The following is a 20,136-nucleotide window of genomic DNA, read 5'->3' as shown; positions in this document are numbered from 1 at the left end:
ATTGTTGCAGAGAAGAACCAATTCTGACTCCATGTTGGAACTGTTTCTTTGACCTGCTTTTCATTGCTGTTGTTTTTATAAGCATACATAATGGTCTGCCTCAAAGGACCCTGCCCCTCTGCCTGATTGTTAAACTAAAGTGACTTTGTTCAGCTTATAGAGAAATAACCTGACCCTGCCCATCTGTGAATTGCTACAAAGAAAAGAAGAGATTAACACACTCCTTCCAAAGGTTGGCCCTTCCCAGAGAAATTTTGCAAGACTTATGGTCCCTTTTACTTTACTTCCTCATTGCCTCTCCCGCTCTATTCTGCCTTTTGACTTTGGTTCCTCCCTGCTTCTCTTTGGTTCTATAAAAGAACCTGGCATCCAGACCCAACAAGATGGTCATTTTGAGACATTAGTCTGCCATCTTCTTGGTCAGCTGGCTTTCTGAATAGTAATATTCCTTGCCTCAGTACCTCGTCTCTCAAATTTATTGGGCTGTCATGTGGTGAGCAGAGTGAGCATGGACTCATGGTAATATGATAGTGTTTTTGCTTAATCACTGTGACATTTGTAAGAGAGCAGGACTGTATAGGGGCTTCCTGGGACATCCATATCCCCATCTCCATAACTGTAGTAAAACTTTAGCCTCCTAAGCAAAATGAAGAGTTAGTTGCTCAGTCATGTTTGACTCTATGTGACTCCATGGACTGTAGCCTGCCAGGCTCCTCTGACCATGGATTCTCTAGGCAAGAATACTGGAGTGGGTTTCCATTTCCTTCTGTAGGGGATCTTCCCAATCCAAGGATTGAAGGCAAATTCTTTACCATCTGAGCCACCAAGGAAGCTCATAGCCTTCTCAGTTCAGTTCAGTTCAGTTCAGTCGCTCAGTCATGTCCAACTCTTTGCGACCCCATGAATCACAGCACGCCAGGCCTCCCTGTCCATCACCAACTCCCTGAGTTCACTCAAATTCACGTCCATCGAGTTGGTGATGCCATCCAGCCATCTCATCCTCTGTCATCCCTTTCTCCTCCTGCCCCCAATCCCTCCCAGCATCAGAGTCTTTTCCAATGAGTCAACTCTTTGCATGAGGTGGCCAAAGTACTAGGTCTTCCCAAAGTTCCAAGGAATAAATTTAATCAGAGATGTGAAAAAAATGCAGAAACAATGGAAAACATTCAAGGAAGATAAATAACAATTTAGCCATTACTACCCATGGGAGACCCTTACCTCGCTAACCCCTTGTGCCAATATTTCCTCAGCTGGTGCAAATGTTGGATGGGCCCTTGTGGTTCTTATTACTATTATAGAATGCATCTGAGCAGCAACCATCTTGGAGCTTTGAAACAATAAGGATTATTAGTCTCATGTCCTGTGGCCTAACAGGACAATGGCCAGTGGGAAGGAGGGAGAGGGAGCACAGACCTGGAGTTCTGCCTTTATTAGAGTCCAAGGGTGCTGTGGTAGGCAGGAACCAGGAGGCAGGAAGAGAAATGTAGTTATCTAGATTCCCTAAGGCTTTCTAGAAAGGAGAACTTCATGGCAGAGGGTGCAGAGAGGGCTGGTCTAAGAGCTTCCCTAGAAGCTGTCATACAGCTGGTGATGTATTTATGCAAGATGGGTCTTTGAAATGCAAACTTTGGCAATCAGAAGTTTAACGCCAGGCCCTTAGGATCAGGCATTTTCCATCATGCCTCACCATTTAATATTCCCACCAAAGTGCAAAAGGCCTCCTTTCTCCACGTCCTCATCAACACTTGTCAGTTTTCATAGAGTGTGAGGTGGCTGACACATTTAGAACAGATGCTGTGCTCTACAGGGCAGAGAACAGAGACCCTCAGACAAATGTCTAGAATTTGAATAATGCAGCTCTGAGGGCCACCTCTCGCCTCCTTAAGACCAGAGCCAGGGCCTGGGAACTGGTCGTGGTGATGGCATGGGGATGCTAGGCTGCTGAGGTCAACTGTACCAGGCCCTGGGTCTTGAAGATGCCTCCCTGCTGTCTCCATTCATCTGAAAATGCATTTGCCCTCAGACTTGGCTGTTGCCCCTCCCTACAGGGTGGGAGCAGAGGGCTGTGGGCTCTTCTTTTTGGACTGGATTCCCTGTGACTCAGCTGTGCTCATTTCACATGCTAGCAAGGTTATGAGCAAAATCCTTCAAGCTAGGCTTCAGCAGTATGTGAACTGACAACTTCCAGATGTATAGTCAGGTTTAGAAAATGCAGAGGAACCAGAGATCAAATTTCCAACAGTTGTTGATCATAGATAAAGTAAAGAAATTCCAGAAAAATATCTTCTGCTTCACTGACAACACTATGACCTTTAGCTACGTGGATCACCACAAACTGAAAAATTCTTAAAGATATGGAAGTACCAGCCCACCTTACCTGTCTCCTGAGAAACCTGTACAAGAGTCAAGAAGCAGCAGTTAGAACTGGACATGAAACAACTGACCGGCTAAAACTGGGAAAGGAGTAAGACAAGGCTGTCCATTGTTGTTGCTGTTATTCAGTCACTCAGTCACGTCCACCTCTTTTCGACCCCATGGACTACAGCACACTAGTCTTCCCTGTCCTTCACCATCTCTCGGAGCTGGCTCAAGCTCATGTCCATTGAATCGGTGTTGCCATCCAGCAGTCTTGTCCTCTGTCATCCCCTTCCTGCCTTCCATCCTTCCCAGCATCAGGGTCTTTTCTAATGAGTCAGCTTTTCACATCAGGTGGCCAAAGTATTGGAGCTTCAGCTTCAGCATCAGTCCTTCCATGAATATTCAGGATTGATTTCCTTTAGGATTGACTGGTTTGACCTCTTTGCTGTCCAAGGGACTCTCAAGAGTCTTCTCCAACACCACAGTTCAAAAGCACTAAAATTGGGAAAGGAGTAAGACAAGGCTGTATATTGCCACCCTGCTTATTTAATTTCTATGCAAAGTACATTATGAGAAATTCAGGGCTGGGTGAAGCACAAGCTGAAATCAAGATTGCTGGGAAAAATATCAATAACCTTAGAACTTGATGATACCACTCTAATGGCAGAAAGTGAAGAGAAACTAAAGAGCCTCTTGATGAGAGTGAAAGAGGAAAGTGAAAAAAGCTGGCTTAAAACTCAACATTCAAAAAACAAAGATCATGGCATCTGGTCCCATCACTTCATGGCAAATAGGTGGGGAAACAATGGAAACAGTGACAGACTTTATTTTCTTGGGCTCCTGATTTTACGTTCTTGGGCTCCCTGTCTCTAGCACGTGGCAGGGACCCACATGACTTCAGCTAAGTCTGTAGTTGCTGTGTTTACTCCCCACCCCTCTTCTCTACAAAACCTGATCCTGGGTCTCTGTTTCAGTCAAACATTTAGTTCTTCTATGTATTCTTGCCACCTCTTCTTAATATGTTCTGCTTCTGTTAGGTCCATACCATTTCTGTCCTTTATTGTGCCCATCTTTGCATGGGCTTCCCTGGTGGCTCAGATGGTTAAGCATCTGCCTGCAATGTGGGAGACCCAGGTTCGATCCCTGGGTCAGGAAGATCCCCTGGAGAAGGAAATGGCAATCCACTCTAGTACTCTTGCCTGGAAAATTCCATGGACGGAGGAGCCTGGTAGGCTACAGCCAATGGGGTTGCAAAGAGTCGGACACAACTGAGTGACTTCCCTCCCTTTGCGTGAAATGTTCCCTTGGTATCTCTAATTTTCTTGAAGAGATCTCTAGTCTTTCCCATTCTATTGTTTTCCTCTATTTCTTTGCACTGATCAGAGTTCAAATGGGTATACCTTTCCTTTTCCCCTTTGCCTTTCATATCACTTCTTTTCACAGCTATTGTAAGGCCTCCTCAGACAACCATTTTGCCTTTTTGCATTTCTTTTTCTTGGGGATGGTCTTGGTCCCTGCCTCCTGTACAATATCACAAACCTCCATCCATAGTTCTTCAGGCACTTTGTCTATCAGATCTAATCCCTTGAATCTACAACACCTAAAAAGGTCAGGAGCAGTTTTACAAAGTGAAAAAGTTCTGGAGTTGGGTGGTTGTGATGGTTGGACAATTATAAGAGTGAATTTAACACCACTGAAATTTTGTATACTTAATATGGTCAATTTTACCTGATATATATTTCACCACTGTTTAGGAAAAGAGGTCAGGCAGATTGCTTCTTCCTCCCTGGGATGGAGAGGGCCCAGGAGATTCATTACCTCTCAGGTGCTGACTAGAAAATTCCAAGCTGGCTAATTAAGACTACTTTCCTGGAGAAGGTGGAAGCTACAGTTAGGTCAGGTGTTACACCTAGGTTTGGTGTCATGGGCTTCAGCAAAAGTGATACCATTTTGAGGCATCAAAAGTGATGCCTGTGGTTTTCTCTTTAACTAGTCCCCACTTTTGAGTAAACTCTCAGTCTAACCAAGAAATGCAATAAGAATTTAAGGCATTAGCATCACTCTCAGCTACCAATCTATAGAACCCACAGCTTTGTTGACCCTTGATGTGGTATCCAGAGGTCATGACTTTTGGCTTAGCCCCTGTGACATTTGTAACCAAGCAGGACCCTATGGGGGATTCCTGGGACAGCCCTACCATCCATGTTTGTAATAATCCTTTAACTTCCTAGGCCATCCCCAAATTCCAAGGAAAAAATTTAATTAGAGAAGTGAGAAAATGCAGAAACAAAGGAAAACAGTCAAGCAAGACAAAGTGAAAACCATTAAACATAATCAAGGACGTTTACTTCTCCTCAAGAGCTATTGATAATATTTTGAGCCAAATCCTTTGTGCTGTTTTGCAGAAAAAGAAAATCCCACCAGGTAGAAGAAATTAACTGTGTGCTGCCCACAAGGACATAGAACCTGGAAGCTTGATGATATTAATTCCTGATTCCTCACCACCCACCAATCAGAAGATATCCATGAGCTGATCACATACCCTACAACCCTCTCCCTCACCCTCTGTTTAAAAACCTTTCTCTGAAAGCCATTGGGAGTTTCTGTGCTTTAGGCACTAACTGTCTGGACCCCTTGCTTGCTGCATGCAATAAATGCTGCACTTTCCCTCACTACAACCTCGTGTCAGTAGATTGGCTTCACTGAGTGTGAACCAGCTCTTAGGAGTAGAGGTAAATCTGAGCTAGATAGTTATGGATCGATTGAAAAAACTCGATGAGGTGTGTTGTGAAGGAATGAGTCCCATGCGTGGGTCCCGAAGTACGAGAGCAGTGGAGAAGTAAAGAACATTGGAAAGACAGAATTATCTTTCTACTTTCTCTGTAGAGAACATGTCAAATCTTCATCACATGAAGAAGCAAAGAGCAGCCAAAAAGCTGGAAAGTATTAAATATCTAGGATATTTGTGAAGAAAAGTATTATTTTCCTGAATTTTGTGATGTTTGGGGTATTTGTTAACTGCTATGGTTCAAGGGCATATTGAAAAGCAGAGATATTACTTTGCCAACAAAGGTCCGTCTAGTCAAGGCTATGGTTTTTCCTGTGGTCATGTATGGATGTGAGAGTTGGACTGTGAAGAAGGCTGAGCACAGAAGAATTGATGCTTTTGAACTGTGGTGTTGAAGAAGACTCTTTTTTTTTTTTTTTTTTTTTTTTTAGATCAAAACATTTATTTTTTTGCATTACAAAAACAAAAATAAATCAAAGCAGGTAATGAAATAAACATTTTTAGGTATCCCATCCTGGGTTCTCTGTTCTAGAATTTAGTAAACAGTTCAGGTTTAGGTTGCTTCAACACTTCTTCTGGATGCTATGAAGTCTCCATCTTATAACCATGTTTCTCTAGTTCAGCTCTTAACTGATTGGAGAAGTCATCCTCTACGTTGTCATCATCGCAATTATCCTCCCAGACATGTGCATCTTCATCTTCATCTAAACCAGCCCAGTCTTCCGCAGGGAACTCCTCGAACTCGTCGTCCTCCTCCGGGAGACCCAAGTCTACCGGCTGTTTTTTCTCTGATATCGTGACCCCAGGAGCCCTAAAGCTCTCAGGCCAGTAAGAAAGTTCGAGCCCTCGGTCTTCCTCCCCGCAGCCGCCTCCGCCGTTGCCGCCTCTACACTGACTCTACCATAGAGATACTGAAGAAGACTCTTAAGAGTCCCTTGGACTGCAAGGAGATCCAACCAGTCCATTCTGAAGGAGATCAGTCCTGAGTGTTCATTGGAAGGACTGATGCTGAAGCTGAAACTCCAATACTTTGGCCACCTGATGCAGAGAACTGACTCATTGGAAAAGACTCTGATGCTGGGAGGGATTGGAGGAGAAGGAGACGACAGAGGATGAGATGGCTGGATGGCATCGTCGACTCGATGGATGTGAGTCTGAGTGAACTCTGGGAGTTGGTGATGGACAGGGAGGCCTGGCGTTCTGTGATTCATGGGGTCACAAACAGTTGGACACAACTGAGTGACTGAACTGAACTGAACTGATGGTTCAAGTATGGTGTATCCACCCCTGCCCCCCAATTTACATGACCACTATCACCCATTTCAGCCACAAGTAGTTTTTCATCTTTGTTTTAAAAAATATTTATTTATTTGGCCGCCTGGGGTCTTAGTTCTGGCACGTGGGATGTTTGTTGTGACATATAGGAGTCTAGTTGTGACGTGAGGGCTCAGTAGTTGTGGCCCTTGAGTGAAAGTCGCTCAGTTGTATCCAACTCTTTGTGACCCCATGGACTATACAGCCCCTGGAATTTTGGAGTAGGTAGCCAGAATACTGGAGTAGGTAGCCATTCCCTTCTCCAAGGGGATTGAACCAGGGATCCTGACCCAAAGATCAAACCCAGGTCTCCCTCATTGCAGGCAGATTCTTTATCAGCTGAGCCACCAGGGAAGCCCAAGAATACTGGAATGGGTAGCCTATCCCTTCTCCAGGGGATCGAATTGGGGTCTCTTGCATTGCAGGTGGATTCTTTACAAGCTGAGTTACCACGGAAGCCCTTCATTTAAAAAAAATATTTATTTATTTGACTGCCTGGGGTCTTAGTTCTGGCACGTGAGATCTTTGTTGTCACATATAGGAGTCTAGTTGTGGCATGAGGAGGGCTCAGTAGTTGTGGCCCTTGAGCTTACTTGCTCCACAGCATGTGGAATCTTAGTTTCCTGACCAGGAATTGAACCTGTGTCCCCTGCATTGCAAGGAGGATTCTTGAACACTGGATCCCCAGGGAAGCCCCATCAGCAGTTTTTATATATGGATGTGGTAATGGTTTTCATTTATGGTCATGACATAGCATTTGCTTTTTAAATAAATGTGTATAGGTTTGTTTATAGGAAATTGGGAAGTAAGTCACACAAAGACTGAAGGCAGAAGCATCTGTGTGTCTGATTTATCCCCTGATACAACGCTGATCCTTTTCATGTCTGGTACTAAATGTTTGCTCACATGGCTTCCCTAAGGAGGAAGTGTGACCAGTGACTGAGTGTGCTGCATCCTGTGGCTACAAGTATTGGGTTGCCCAAAAGATCCTTCTGTTTTTAAGTAAAAATGAGAGACAACAGTTTTCATTTTCCCCAAGGACTTTATTGAACAACATAGTCACCATTTTGTTCCACTACCTTCCACCATGTTTCAGGCAACTTCATAATTCCATCTTCCCCAAAGTTTTTATCTTTTGGAGCAAAGAACTGTTACAGATGCCTTTTACAGTCTTCCAGGGAATCAGATTTGTTTTCCATTAAGATAATTTTTTAAAGACTGAAATAAATGGAAATCTGAAGTTACAGTGTCTAGTGAAAATGGCAGATGAATCAGAACTTCACAGCCAAGCTATAAAAGCTTTTACCTGGTCATCAAAGAAACATGTGATCTTGTGTCATCCTAATGGAAGATTGTGTGTTTTCTGTGGACTAATTCTGGACGCTTTTTCTCAAGTACTGCTTTCAGCTGGGGTAATTAGAAGCAGTGAAAAGTGAAAGTGAAAGTGAAGTTGCTCAGTCGTGTCCAACTCTTTGGGACCCCGTGGACTGTAGCCCACCGGGCTCCTCCGTCCATGGGATTCTCTAGGCAAGAATACTGTAGTGGGTTGCCGTTTCCTTCTCCAGGGGATCTTCCTGACCCAGGGATCGAACCCAGGTCTCCTGCATTAGAGGCAGATACTTTAACCTCTGAGCCACCAGGGAAGCCACCATTGGAAGCCGTACTTGTTGGAATTAATTACTTGGTTTTCAGGAAGGAGCTCATAATAGAGGGTTCCCTTCCAATCCCACCATATACACAATATCACCTTCTTTGGATGCAGACCAGCCTTTGGTATGTGTGTGGTGGTTCATTTCGCTTGGCCCACGATCCTTTCCATTCCACACGATTTTACAGTATCCACTTTTCATCACCTGTCACAATTTGTTTTAAAAGTGGAATATTTTCATTACTTTTAAGTAGAGAATCACATGTGAAAATATGGCCAAGAAGGTTTTTTTTTTCTGCTGAACTTATGTGGAACCCAAACGTCAAAGCAATTAACATAACCAAGCTGGTGCAAATGGTTTTCAATGTGTCATATGGATATTTTGAGTATGTCTGCTATCTCTCATGTGGTGTAATGTTGATTTTTCTCAATTAATGTTCTGATTTGATCGCTATCAACTTCAACTGGTCTACTTGACACTGGAGCATCATCCAGAGAGAAACCTCCAGCACGAAACTTTGCAAACCACTCTTGACACATTCAATCAGTCACAGCACCTTCTCCATACACTACACAAATCCTTTTCTGCATTTCAGTTGCGTTTTTACCTTTCTTGAAATATTAATAATAAAGCATAATATGCCAAAAATGTTGCTTTTTTTACTTCAATATTAAATGGCTACACAAAAATTCACCCATTTTGATGTTTTTTTTTAATGCATGCTGATATGCTAGCTGTCACAATATAATCTAATAAAATTGCTTATAATGAAGTTAAAGACCACTAAGCGGTACTATAGCCATCTCACAAAGGAAACTGAATGAACCTTTTGGCCAACCCAATAATTCTTGATCCTTACCCCTGCCATACATGGAAGGGATGCCACTGACACTTTAAGATGCAGCCTCCTCTCTGGACTCTCTCAGGGCCTCAGCATACACAGGTCAGATACACAGGGACACAGATGGAATCTATGGGGTCCTCGCTCTGTGCCTGGCATCCTCTAAGTGTCATACAAGCCTTAGCTCATTCAGTGCTCACAATGAACTTGTAAAATAAGGTCTGTGATTAGCTATTTAATACATTTCATAGATGAGGAAAGACTGCGGCTTAGAGAATACAGAGGAGCAAAACTAGCCACCCCAAAATGTATCACTCCGGCACGAGGATTTATTTAAGCTGATTCTTTTTTTTATTATTCTTTTTTAATTTTGGCTGTGGTGGGTCTTTGTTGCTGCACACGAGCTTTCTCTGGTTGCGGCACGTGGGAGCCACGCTCTAGCTGCAGCACTCGGGCTTCTCACTGTGGTGGCTTCTCTTGTTGCGGAGCACGGGCCCTAGGCACGTGGGCTCCAGTAGTTGCACCTCTCAGGCTCTAGAGCGTGGGTCCAGTATCTGTGGCACACTGGCTTAGTTGCTCCACCGCATGGGGGATCTTCCCAGACCAGGAATCGAACCTGAGCCCTCTGCATTGCAAGGCAGATTCTTAACCACTGGACCACCAGGGAAGCTCTAGGCTGATTCTTTTTAAGAAAAAATTTAAAAAACTTCAATTTTTCTTGTTACCACCGTATCAACTGCTGCAAAGAATGTAGATAAGGGGCCTGTTCCAGGAGTAGAACCGTGACCAGTGATATGTACAGAAGACTCTGGGTGCGGTGTGGTGGGAGAACCCAGCAGGGCCTAGAGATCAGAGTTTACTTTCTACCCAGCAAGCACTTATTTACCAAACATTTGCTTTTCTGTCCCATGTGAGTTGCCTTCCTCCTCTCTGAAGTCCCAAACCATCACCCTCAACATTGTCTTCTGTCTTAGCTGAAGGTGGTATTTAAGCAGAGGGCTTCGACCACTGTGGTGAGTTAGCTCTCCTGCATCTCTCCCATGTATACATGCTATTAAACTTTTGTTAGCTTTTTCTCTCATTAAACTGTCTCCTGTCAATTTAATTCTTAGACTGGCCAGAAGAACCTAGAGGGATGGAGGAAAATTTCTTCCTTCCTCAACATCATCATAGTTCATCCATGTTATAACCGGAGTCAGAATTCCCTTCCTTTTTAAGACTAATGATACTGCTTTGTATGTATAGATCTCATTTTGTTTATCTAGTCATCCATTGATGGACACTGGGTTGCTTCTATCTCTTGGCTATCTTAAAGAATACCATGAACACGATGTACAAGTATCTCCTAAAGTCCCTGTTTTCAGTTCTTTAGGGTATACACCCAGAAGTTGAGTTGCTGGATCATATGATAATTCTGTATTTACTTTGTAGAGGAAACTCCAGACTGTTTTGTAGTATCCTTCTCAGCCTATGTATGGTGATGTGATCAGTTTAGGAACACCTGAGACACACGTGAGCCTTTATTACTCGTGGGAATCCCCAGAGACATTTCCCCAACTGGAACCAATGAGGTGGCTGGTGCGGCCCTTGTGGTTCTTATTATGACTTCAAGACACAGCTTAGCAATGACCATCAGAGAGCTTTGCAAAAACAAGGATATTCCTCTCGAGTCCTGAATACCACACAGCCAGATCATCCAGCTGGGAGGAGGGTTCAGAGCGTAGACCTGGGTTCCACATTTATTGAGGTCCAAGTGTGGGGTGGTTAGGCAGGAATCAGAGGGCAGGAAGAGACATGTGGGATCCCTCACTTGGTTATCTAGGGTCCCCAAGGCTTTCTAGAAAGGAGAACGTCATGGGTAGGGCTGGCCTGGGTGCTTACCTAGAAGCTGTCATACAGCTGGCAAAGTGTTTATTCAAGATGGGTGTTTGAAAGGGATGCTTTAGCGATCAGAAGCTTAATGCCAGGCACTTAGCATCAGACATGTTCACTCCATTTCCCATCATAGCCTCACCTTTTAACATTCCCACCAAGGGCGCAAAAGGCCTCTTCCTTCCTCCATGTCATCATCAACATTTGTCAGTTTTTGTTTTTTGAGAGTGTGAGGGGGGTTGACACATTCAGAACACATGCCACGGTGTAGGGTGCAGAGAACCGAGAGTCTCAGACAAGTGTCTGGGTCTTTGAATAATGGAGCTCTGGGGGCATCTCTTGCCTCCTCAAGACCAGAACCAGGCCCTGGAATGGGATGCAGTGACACACGGTGATGCCAGGCTGCCAATCTGTCCCTGTCACATCCTCTGAGAGCTGTAGGGGCTCCTTCTCTCAACCTCAGATTGTCTGTGTAACTTCCTCGCTCCAGGCCTGGAAGGTCCGTGGAGCTGAGCCTCCTTCTGTCCTGTTCACGGCTGCGCTTGGCCCCTAGCCTGCTGCCCCACACCCAGGGCAGCCCCTGGCCAGTGCTGAAGAGGATGGAGAGAAGGAGGCAGACCAGTGACCACTGTTCCCTCCCCGAAGCACATCCCCTTCGCTGGGAGGATAGAAGGGGGTCTCCATTCAGACACAAGATCACCGTCATGGGGAGTGTTCATTCCTTAGGTGGGAACAGGTACTGGGAATGGTCGTCTCTCTCAGCCTCATCCCTGAGCGAACCATGGTGCTGTCAGCTCAGGATGGTCCACACAGCACCTTCTGAGCGCCCACACCAGCTCAGGGGATGGGAAGGGCCCCACGCCCCTACCAGCAATGCGCAGCCTGAAAGGTTGTTGTTGAATCACGTGAAGACACTGGGATTCTTGGCCCCCAGAGGAGAAGAATTCAATCCAGGGCCAGAGACGAGGCTTGATCGCTCAGAGCTTTTGTGTAATAAAGTTTTATTAAAGTATAAAGGAGATAGAGAAAGCTTCTGACATAGGCATCAGAAGGGGGCAGGAAGAGTACCCGCTTGCTAGTGTTAACAATGAAGTTATATACTCTCCAGTGAATCCAAAGAATGTCTGGAGGTTGTAAAGTCCTCACCAGACCTACTCCCATAATTTACATTTTAAGATAACAGAATTAGCCAGAAGGTTTAATCCAGTGACTGTCCTCAGGCAGGATGCATTATTGTTATATAATCCTTGTAAAGACCAGGTCTACTCCCATAATTTACATTTTAGGATAACAGAATTAGCCAGAAGGTTTAATCCAGAGACTGTCCTGAATCCAGAGACTGTCCTCAGGCAGGATACATTATTGTTATATAATCCTAAGGAATGTAGAGAAGGAAAAAAAGTTTGTCTTTTCTTCCTCCTTGAGAATTCCAGACTCCTTTCTCCTTGGGGACCCCTAGACTCCTTATCAACCTGCCTAGGAAATGACTCTCATTCCCCCCTTTTCTTTTAGGAGAATTATGTTGCCTAGGGAAAAGGGGTGTCGTTCTTGTTCCATAACTGCTTCCTAGCTGACAAGGGGCGTTGTCCCTAAATTGGTGAGGCAACATATTCTCCTAATCCTCATATTGAGGATATCTGATCCAGGGGCCCCAAACAGTAGCTGGAGGAAGTTGCAACAGTAGCAGGAGTTCGAGCAATCATTTGTAACTTAAAAGCTTTCATGCGGCTAGAAACAAATCCAGTTATACAATTACAGATGCAGGGAGCAAACAGCAAGAACAAAACAATCAGAATTATTGTAATTAAGATAGTTGTCCACCATGGGGAACTAGTTAACGTCTCCCAAAGTGAGGCAATTGAGGCTTCAGGAGTATCCACGGCCCTAATCATCTTGTGCATGTGGTTAGTAAAATGAGTAACATTCGTGCTCATATCAGGTATATATGTACAGCATTGGGTATGAATAATGGCACAAGTTCCTCCTCGTGCAGCTGTCAGAATATCTAGAGCCAATCTGTTTTGTAAAACCACCTTTCTAATTTGTGCTTGTTCAGGATTAAGAGCTGAAATAGCCTTTTGAGAATCTTGTAATGCCTGTTGAGTAAAATTAGTCAAAGCATCCACTCATAACATAACATCTGTAGTTCCCAAAGAAAGAACAAACTCTGCAGCCAAATAATCTTACCAATGAAATACAGACCTTGCCCAGAGTTTTAAGGTGGGGTAAATTAGCAGGCTTTTCTGGAAGCTCTGAAAATATAAAGCCGTGAGTAAAGGCGAGACCCAGGGTGCATCTCCCTATCCAACCAGGGGGAAGCCATGCCTATAGGCAAGAGCCACATATCCAATAAGTCCCGTTTGGAGCAAGCCAGCATGACTGAGATATCCAGTCCCAATTCGTGCCTGGCCAGACAAAGGGAGAACCTGAACTGGGATTGGAAAACATGGGAATGATTACATTGCATGTTTCCTGAGACAAAAATCCCAATTGTTTCCAATCATTGTAATTAAGTTGTTGGCTAACTTTTGGGGATGGCTCTGTTTGTTCCCAGCATATAGGGGCAGTAGATATTAAACGTCCTTTTTCAGGAGTTAGCCATATAACCTCATCCCATATTTGATAAACGTCAGGTAAAAAACCATTAGATCTAGACCTATTTGCCTTATATGTAGCAAAATAGTCATTGAACCGAGAAAATGTATAATCAAAATTAAAAGTCACATTATGTCCATAGTTAAAGTACAAAGTGTTGCACCAGTCCATTTTAGGGTTGGTAAATGTCATCAGATGAAGAAGAGGCATTGCATGTGATTGTTGTCGAAGGTATTCACAGACATGGAGAAAGTCTTTTCCTTGAAGTGGAGATGTCCACCTCCAGAAGCCTTCCACTGATGAAGAGGGGAGTGCTCCACAGACCCAGGAGTTAGACCGATTGTGGAATGCAGCGTAGGAGTGAGCCCAGGACAGGAAGGCATTGTTTTGAGGATCAGACTCAGGATTTTTGGAGTCAGCAGAAGTAGACTCACATAGATTATCAGGCCCATCCGCTGCCCTTTGCTTAACTCTAGAGCTCGGGTCAGAGCCACAAGCTCCGCTAACTGAGCACTGGTTCCCTAGGGGAGAGATTTTGCTTCCGAAACCTGTTCAACAGTCACCACAGCATAACCTGCTTTATGCTTTCCATCCCGAACAAAAGAACTGCCATCTGTAAATATCCCCATGTCAGGATTGTCTACTGGGGTATCCATTAGATCCTCCCGAGCTGCATAGTTTAAAGTTAGGAATTGAGAACAATCGTGATTAGGTGTTTCATTTTCCTTCTCAGGAAGGAAAATGGCAGGATTTAGATTTCCACAAACTTTAAGCTTAGTTACTGGTCCTTCTAACAACAATGACTGATATTTAAGAAGCCTACTCTCTGTCATCCAAATATTAACCTTAGAATTTAAGATTCCATTCACATCATGAGAAGTCAGTACAGTAAGGTTTCATCCATTAATTATTTTTAAAGCTTCAGGTGCTAATAAAGCCGCTGTCCCAATTACTCTTAGGCAGTGGGGCCACCCACGTGAAATTACATCTAATTCTCTGCTTAGATAAGCAATAGGTTGCTGGTGAGGCCCTCAGGGTTGTGTCAAAACTCCCAATGCCATACCTTTTCTTTCAGTGACAAATTGAATTCTGACCCTGTGGGCAAGCTCAGAGCTGGAGCTTGCAGGAGAGCAGTCTGAAGAACCTTAAAAGCCTTTTGAGTTTCTGGAGACCAAACCAGTTTGTCGGTTTGGGCCTGCTGAGTTTCAGCTATAAGTTTATATAAAGGCCGGGCAAGTTCCCCATAACCCGGAATCCAAATGCAACAGTAACCTGTGATTCCCAAAAATCCTCTCAATTGTCTTAAAGTCATAGGTAGGGGATGATTTAGTATAGGTTTAATGCTCTCAGGGCCTATGGCCCTAGTCCCTTCTGATATGATTAGGCCCAGATATTTAACTGTTGACAAAGCTGAGCCTTTTCTCTTGATGCCTTGTAACCACAGCCTGCCAGAAAGTTTAAGAAATCTTCTGAGGCTCGCGAACAAGCTTCCTCTGTCTCAGCACAGAGCAAAATATCATCTACATATTGCAATACCACCGCTTCAGAGCTATTAAAGTTTTGTAGATCCTGTGACAAACTTGGTCCAAATAAGTGAGGACTGTCATGAAATCCCTGGGGCAAAACTGTCCAGGCTGCGTAGGGTCTTCAAAGGCAAATAGAAATTGACTTTCTTCCGCCAAAGGCACTGAATAGAAGGCACCCTTTAAATCAATTACTGAGAAATATTTGGCTCGTTCAGGAATTTCAGACAATAGAGTATAAGGATTAGGCACCACGGGGTGTAAAGGAACTATGCCACCTCATTTATTATTCGTAAATCTTGAACTAGTCTCCATTTACCATTCAATTTCTTTATACCCAAAATAGAAGTGTTGCAAGGACTGTTACAGGGAATTAATAGTCCCTGCTCCTTTAAATTTCCCATGATGGGTTTTAACCCTTCCTTAACTTCAGGTTTCAGTGGATACTGCTTCTTATGTGGAAATACGTGCGGGTCTTTGAGCTTAACAACTACAGGAATAGCATTTTGTGCTCGACCCACAGATTTTCCATCAGCCCATACTCTAGGATTTACATTTTGTTCAACCAAAGGGAGAGAAAGGGAGGGCTCCATATTCATGAAAACAGAGGCATGGACCTTGCTCAGTATATCCCTTCCCAAAAGGGGTGAGGGAGATTCTGGCACGATCAGAAACTCGTGTGGAAACAGCACAGAATCCCAGTTGCAAGATAAAGGATAACTGAAATAATACCTTTTCACTCGTCCAGACAGTCCCATTACGGAAGTGGATCGGGAAGAAAGTGGGCCAGGAGCTTCAGTAAGCACAGAATACGTTGCCCCAGTATCTAAAAGGAAATTGACAGATTGGCCCCCCACAATTATTAATACCCGGGGTTCCTCAGGTGTAATTAGGATGGGAGCTTGTGTGGGGATCCCTGGGCACCTTCAGTCCTGATTGTCTTGAGAGTCCGACCCTGGGGACCTACGCCTCTGGGGGCAGTCTCTCTTCCAGTGTGGTCCTTTGCAGACTGGACATGGAGCCGGGGCAGCTTAGATGCCTGAGGGCAATCCCGCTTGAGATGCCCCTCCTTTCCACAGTAATAGCAAGCCCATCCCTTTTCACCTGGGCCCTTCTGGGCATTTTTCTCAGGCTGTTTAAGAACGTTTTTCATAGCCATGGCGAAGGCTTCTGCCTTTTCCTTTGTCTTTTTTTGCCTCTCTTTTCCTCATATTCCCTACCATAATAGACTAAGCCAGCTGTAACAGAGTATCTAAAGACTGATTTGGTCCATACGCCCGTTTTAATAGCTTACGGCGGATATCTGGAGCCGACTGAGTGAGAAATCTGTCCTTTAAGATCACTTAAAGGATCACTTAAAGATCACTTACAGGGAAACCTCTTCACTTCCGGGATCAATCTCTGAATTTGCGAAGGCTTTCTCTCAGTCTATCTAGGAATTTACCAGGAGCTTCCTTCTCCTCCTGTTCTATGTCTGCCAATTTGCCATAGTTTAAAAGCTTAGAACGCGCTTGCCTAAGTCCTTCAAGAATACATCTAACAAAATGACTCTGATCCCATCTTCCTTTAGCTGTGTTCCCAGAGGGGAGGGCCGCTATCTCATTCTCCCTCTTCCCTACTGATTCATTACCAAGCCATTCATCTCCATAAGCAACCGCTTTTCCCAAAACTCGAGTCTTTGACTCGGGAGTCAGTGTTTGTCCCAAGATACACATCACATCCTTCCAAGTGAGGTCATAAAGCAGAGTAACACCTTTAAAAGCTCTAATATATTTTTTCTGGGTCCTCTAAATAGTCTCCCAGATCCTCCTTGATTCTTTGTATTTCTTGATAAGAAAAAGGCTTATTAACTCTCACAGACTGATTATTTCTCCCAGTGGGTGTTTCATAAAGAGGCAACAGCTTGTGTGGCTGTTCCTCAGTCTCTCTGGCTGTTCTGTGCATATGATCCCAGGGATAGACTGGAGAAACCTGTTTTTCTTTTTCTCTTTGTCTCCTGTCCTCCATCTCATTTCTTACTTCGATGGTCTGAGTTTCTACTGAAACCAGAGTAGTCTGAGGTCGTACTGAGACAGGAGTTGTTTGAACCTCCATGTGGGCAGTTTGAATCTCAGTTTGGATTTCCACTGAGACCAAGGCAACCCTTCTGAGGGGGGGTTCTCTGGCTTTCAGTTTGCTCAGCTTGGAGCCCCAGGTACGGGGGCAAAGTAGGAGGACAGGAGGGAACTGAAGATTTCACCCCCAAATCTATACCCTTAGGACATAAGTCTGGCATATTTCGCAGAGAGAAAAGGGGCAACACATATGCTACTTCTACCCATTTCCATTGTTCCTTACAGAACCAGTCTAATTGTAGAACAGTATTATACTTAAGAGACCCTCCAACTGGCCACCGTTCACCAGCCTCCAATGGATACCGTGGCCATGCAGTATCACATAGGAAGACCAGGTGTGTCTTCTTTAAGCCCTGGGAATCATATCTATCCCAGTTTTTCAGGATACAGTTCAAAGGAGTGAGGCTGAAATTGTTAGCTCCCATCTGTAAGAGAGAAAAAAAGCGACCAAGGCCATTTTTCTACCGGAGGCGTCCCTCCCTGCTCTAGATGGGGGTGTAAACAGATGTTACATCAAAAGCTTTTCCTTCCTGGTCAGACTTAGTCTGTCCCTTACCGACGCAGGTGCAGTCCGCGTCCCTCCCGGTTCTACCACTGAGATGGGGTGAGGATGTACCAGGGGTAGACCTGATAGCATCCCTACTTGACGTCCAGCTCTTCACCTTTAACCTTGCTTGCCTCTGATGTCACCCGGGGTGAACAGAGTAACCTTCCGGAATGCCTCCCAAGCTAAGACTACTGGGGGAAACATTCGTCACCTGAGTGCCTGTGCACGACCCTGAGTATTTCCTGACTACAATAAGACCAACATGAACATAAAACTGAGATGTTCTTTCCAAGCATCACCACACCAGTATAACAGCCTCCTCTGATCTACTAAGAGCCGTTGTTACCAAAGAAAAAAACCCATTGCAGTCCCAATCTGAGTAACCTTTAACCTCAGAGATGCTCTTGGAGCCAGAGCTCCATCTAGCTTCCTAACTTTTGATTCCTAGAGAGGCTAGGTGCTTTCTTGACTACCAATCCAAGTTTGGGACCTAAGCCACAGTACACAGTAACAGTATAGATCACAAGTCCCTTGAAAGTCTATGATCGGATAGATTAGGTTAGTACTTCTAACTGCCAAGAAGTTATGAAATGGTCAAAGAGACCGAAAAGTTTGACCAAGAAAGGAGAGTTCGGTCCACACGCTTTGCCCATTTCTGGTCAGTTCCCGAAGGAGACACTGGGTACCTGTTGGCATTGGCAGGTCGGTATAACTCCCTGACAGGTTTCTGCCATAAGCCATATGAGATCACTGTGGAACTGCAGAGCAGGGCTCCTTACTTGCTTCATGCAGGGCATGTCATTCATTCACACAAGCACACTGTAGAGTTAGTAAAGCACAGCAGAAAACGTGTTCGCTAAGAGAACAAAGAACTAAAGCTCCAAGCATCCTTACCTTGTCCTGAAGGATCCCGGACGAGCCCCCAAGATGAAAGGTTGTTGTTGAATCATGCAAAGACACCGGGATTCTTGGCCCCCGGAGGAGAAGAATTCAATCCGGGGCCAGAGACGAGGCTTGATCGCTCAGAGCTTTTGTGTAATAAAGTTTAATTATTAAAGTATAAAGGATATAGAGCGGAGAAGGCAATGGCACCCCACTCCAGTACTCTTGCCTGGAAAATCCTATGGACGGAGGAGCCTGGTAGGCTATAGTCCATGGGGTCGCTAAGAGTCAGACTCGACTGAGTGACGTCACTTTCACTTTTCACTTTCATGCATTGGAGAAGGAAATGGCAACCCACTCCAGTGTTCTTGCCTGGAGAATCCCAGGGACGGGGAGCCTGTTGGGCTGCCGTCCATGGTGTCGCACAGAGTCAGACACGACTGAAGCGACTTAGCAGCAGCAGCAAAGGAGATAGAGAAAGCTTCTGACATAGGCATCAGAAGGGGGCAGAAAGAATACCCGCTTGCTAGTGTTAACAATGAAGTTATATACTCTCCAGTGAATCCAAAGAATGTCTGGAGGTTGTAAAGTCCTCACCAGACCTACTCCCATAATTTACATTTTAAGATAACAGAATTAGCCAGAAGGTTTAATCCAGTGACTGTCCTCAGGCAGGATGCATTATTGTTATATAATCCTTGTAAAAACCAGGTCTACTCCCATAATTTACATTTTAGGATAACAGAATTAGCCAGAAGGTTTAATCCAGAGACTGTCCTGAATCCAGAGACTGTCCTCAGGCAGGATACATTATTGTTATATAATCCTAAGGAATGTAGAGAAGGAAAAAAAGTTTGTCTTTTCTTCCTCCTTGAGAATTCCAGACCCCTCTCTCCTTGGGGACCCCTAGACTCCTTATCAACCTGCCTAGGAAATGACTCTCTCAAGCCCCTCCTGCCACCTACCTGTAGCAGACGGGGCACCATTAACCAGACTCCCTAGAGACGGGGGGAATGGAGGCTCACGGTCTAGGGAGGGAAGCAGGCCAGCCCAGAGAAGAAGTTCTAGGACTGAACTTTGTGCACAATGACCCAGAGCTGCAGATACGTCAACCTTCTCCATTTCTAATAGCCACCCCCATCTACTTCAGAACCCTCATGTGAGGGGATGTGGAAATATTTAAAGTTGCCTTAAAGCTGTAATTTGTTTCAGTTTCAAGATCTTTTCTAGAAAATGCAAATCAATTCAAAATATTAATATCTCATTTCTGTTTCCCGTTCCCCTCCTGCTCAAGGGGGCCTATTGGGAAACTTGCATATGTTCTCAGAGGCAGTAGGGGTCCTCAGGTGTTCACAAATCCCAGGTAGAACTCTCCTGAGGTCCACTCTGTCCACCGAGGCCCCTCAGGACTCGTGGTCTCTCTCTGAAGCCTCTCTATCCAATCTCAGCTGGCTTCTGCTCTCGCTGGTCCTCTCATCACTTTGCATGGGGTCCAGGACCTTCTAGATCCCTCCAGGCCCCTCGCCCCACAGCCCTACCTCTGCATCTGGATTCTGGATGACTTGCTCTGCCACTGCCTCCCCTTCCAGGTGACACAGCCACATTGACCATGGATTCTGAGAGCCCTGCCTGCCCCCAGGGGACTTGGAGGGA

The 20,136-nt window shown here is 44.8% G+C and overlaps 1 protein-coding gene across 1 annotated transcript; it reads right to left on the bottom strand.

The window, feature by feature from the left end:
• Positions 1-5,675: 5,675 nt before the first annotated feature.
• SEM1 (SEM1 26S proteasome subunit) lies at positions 5,676-20,087 on the bottom strand. Its single transcript, XM_044938436.2, has 3 exons — positions 20,022-20,087; positions 19,449-19,481; positions 5,676-6,043 (listed from the first exon to the last, which is right to left on the bottom strand). Exons 1-3 carry the CDS (start codon positions 20,085-20,087, stop codon positions 5,729-5,731), a joined length of 414 nt encoding a protein of 137 aa, XP_044794371.2. The 3' UTR covers positions 5,676-5,728.
• Between the last annotated feature and the right edge of the window lie 49 nt (positions 20,088-20,136).

This window comes from Bubalus bubalis, chromosome 3, assembly GCF_019923935.1.
Source record: "Bubalus bubalis isolate 160015118507 breed Murrah chromosome 3, NDDB_SH_1, whole genome shotgun sequence".
NCBI classification, from domain to species: Eukaryota; Metazoa; Chordata; class Mammalia; order Artiodactyla; family Bovidae; genus Bubalus; species Bubalus bubalis.
This window is presented reverse-complemented; position numbering and strand designations above follow the sequence as displayed.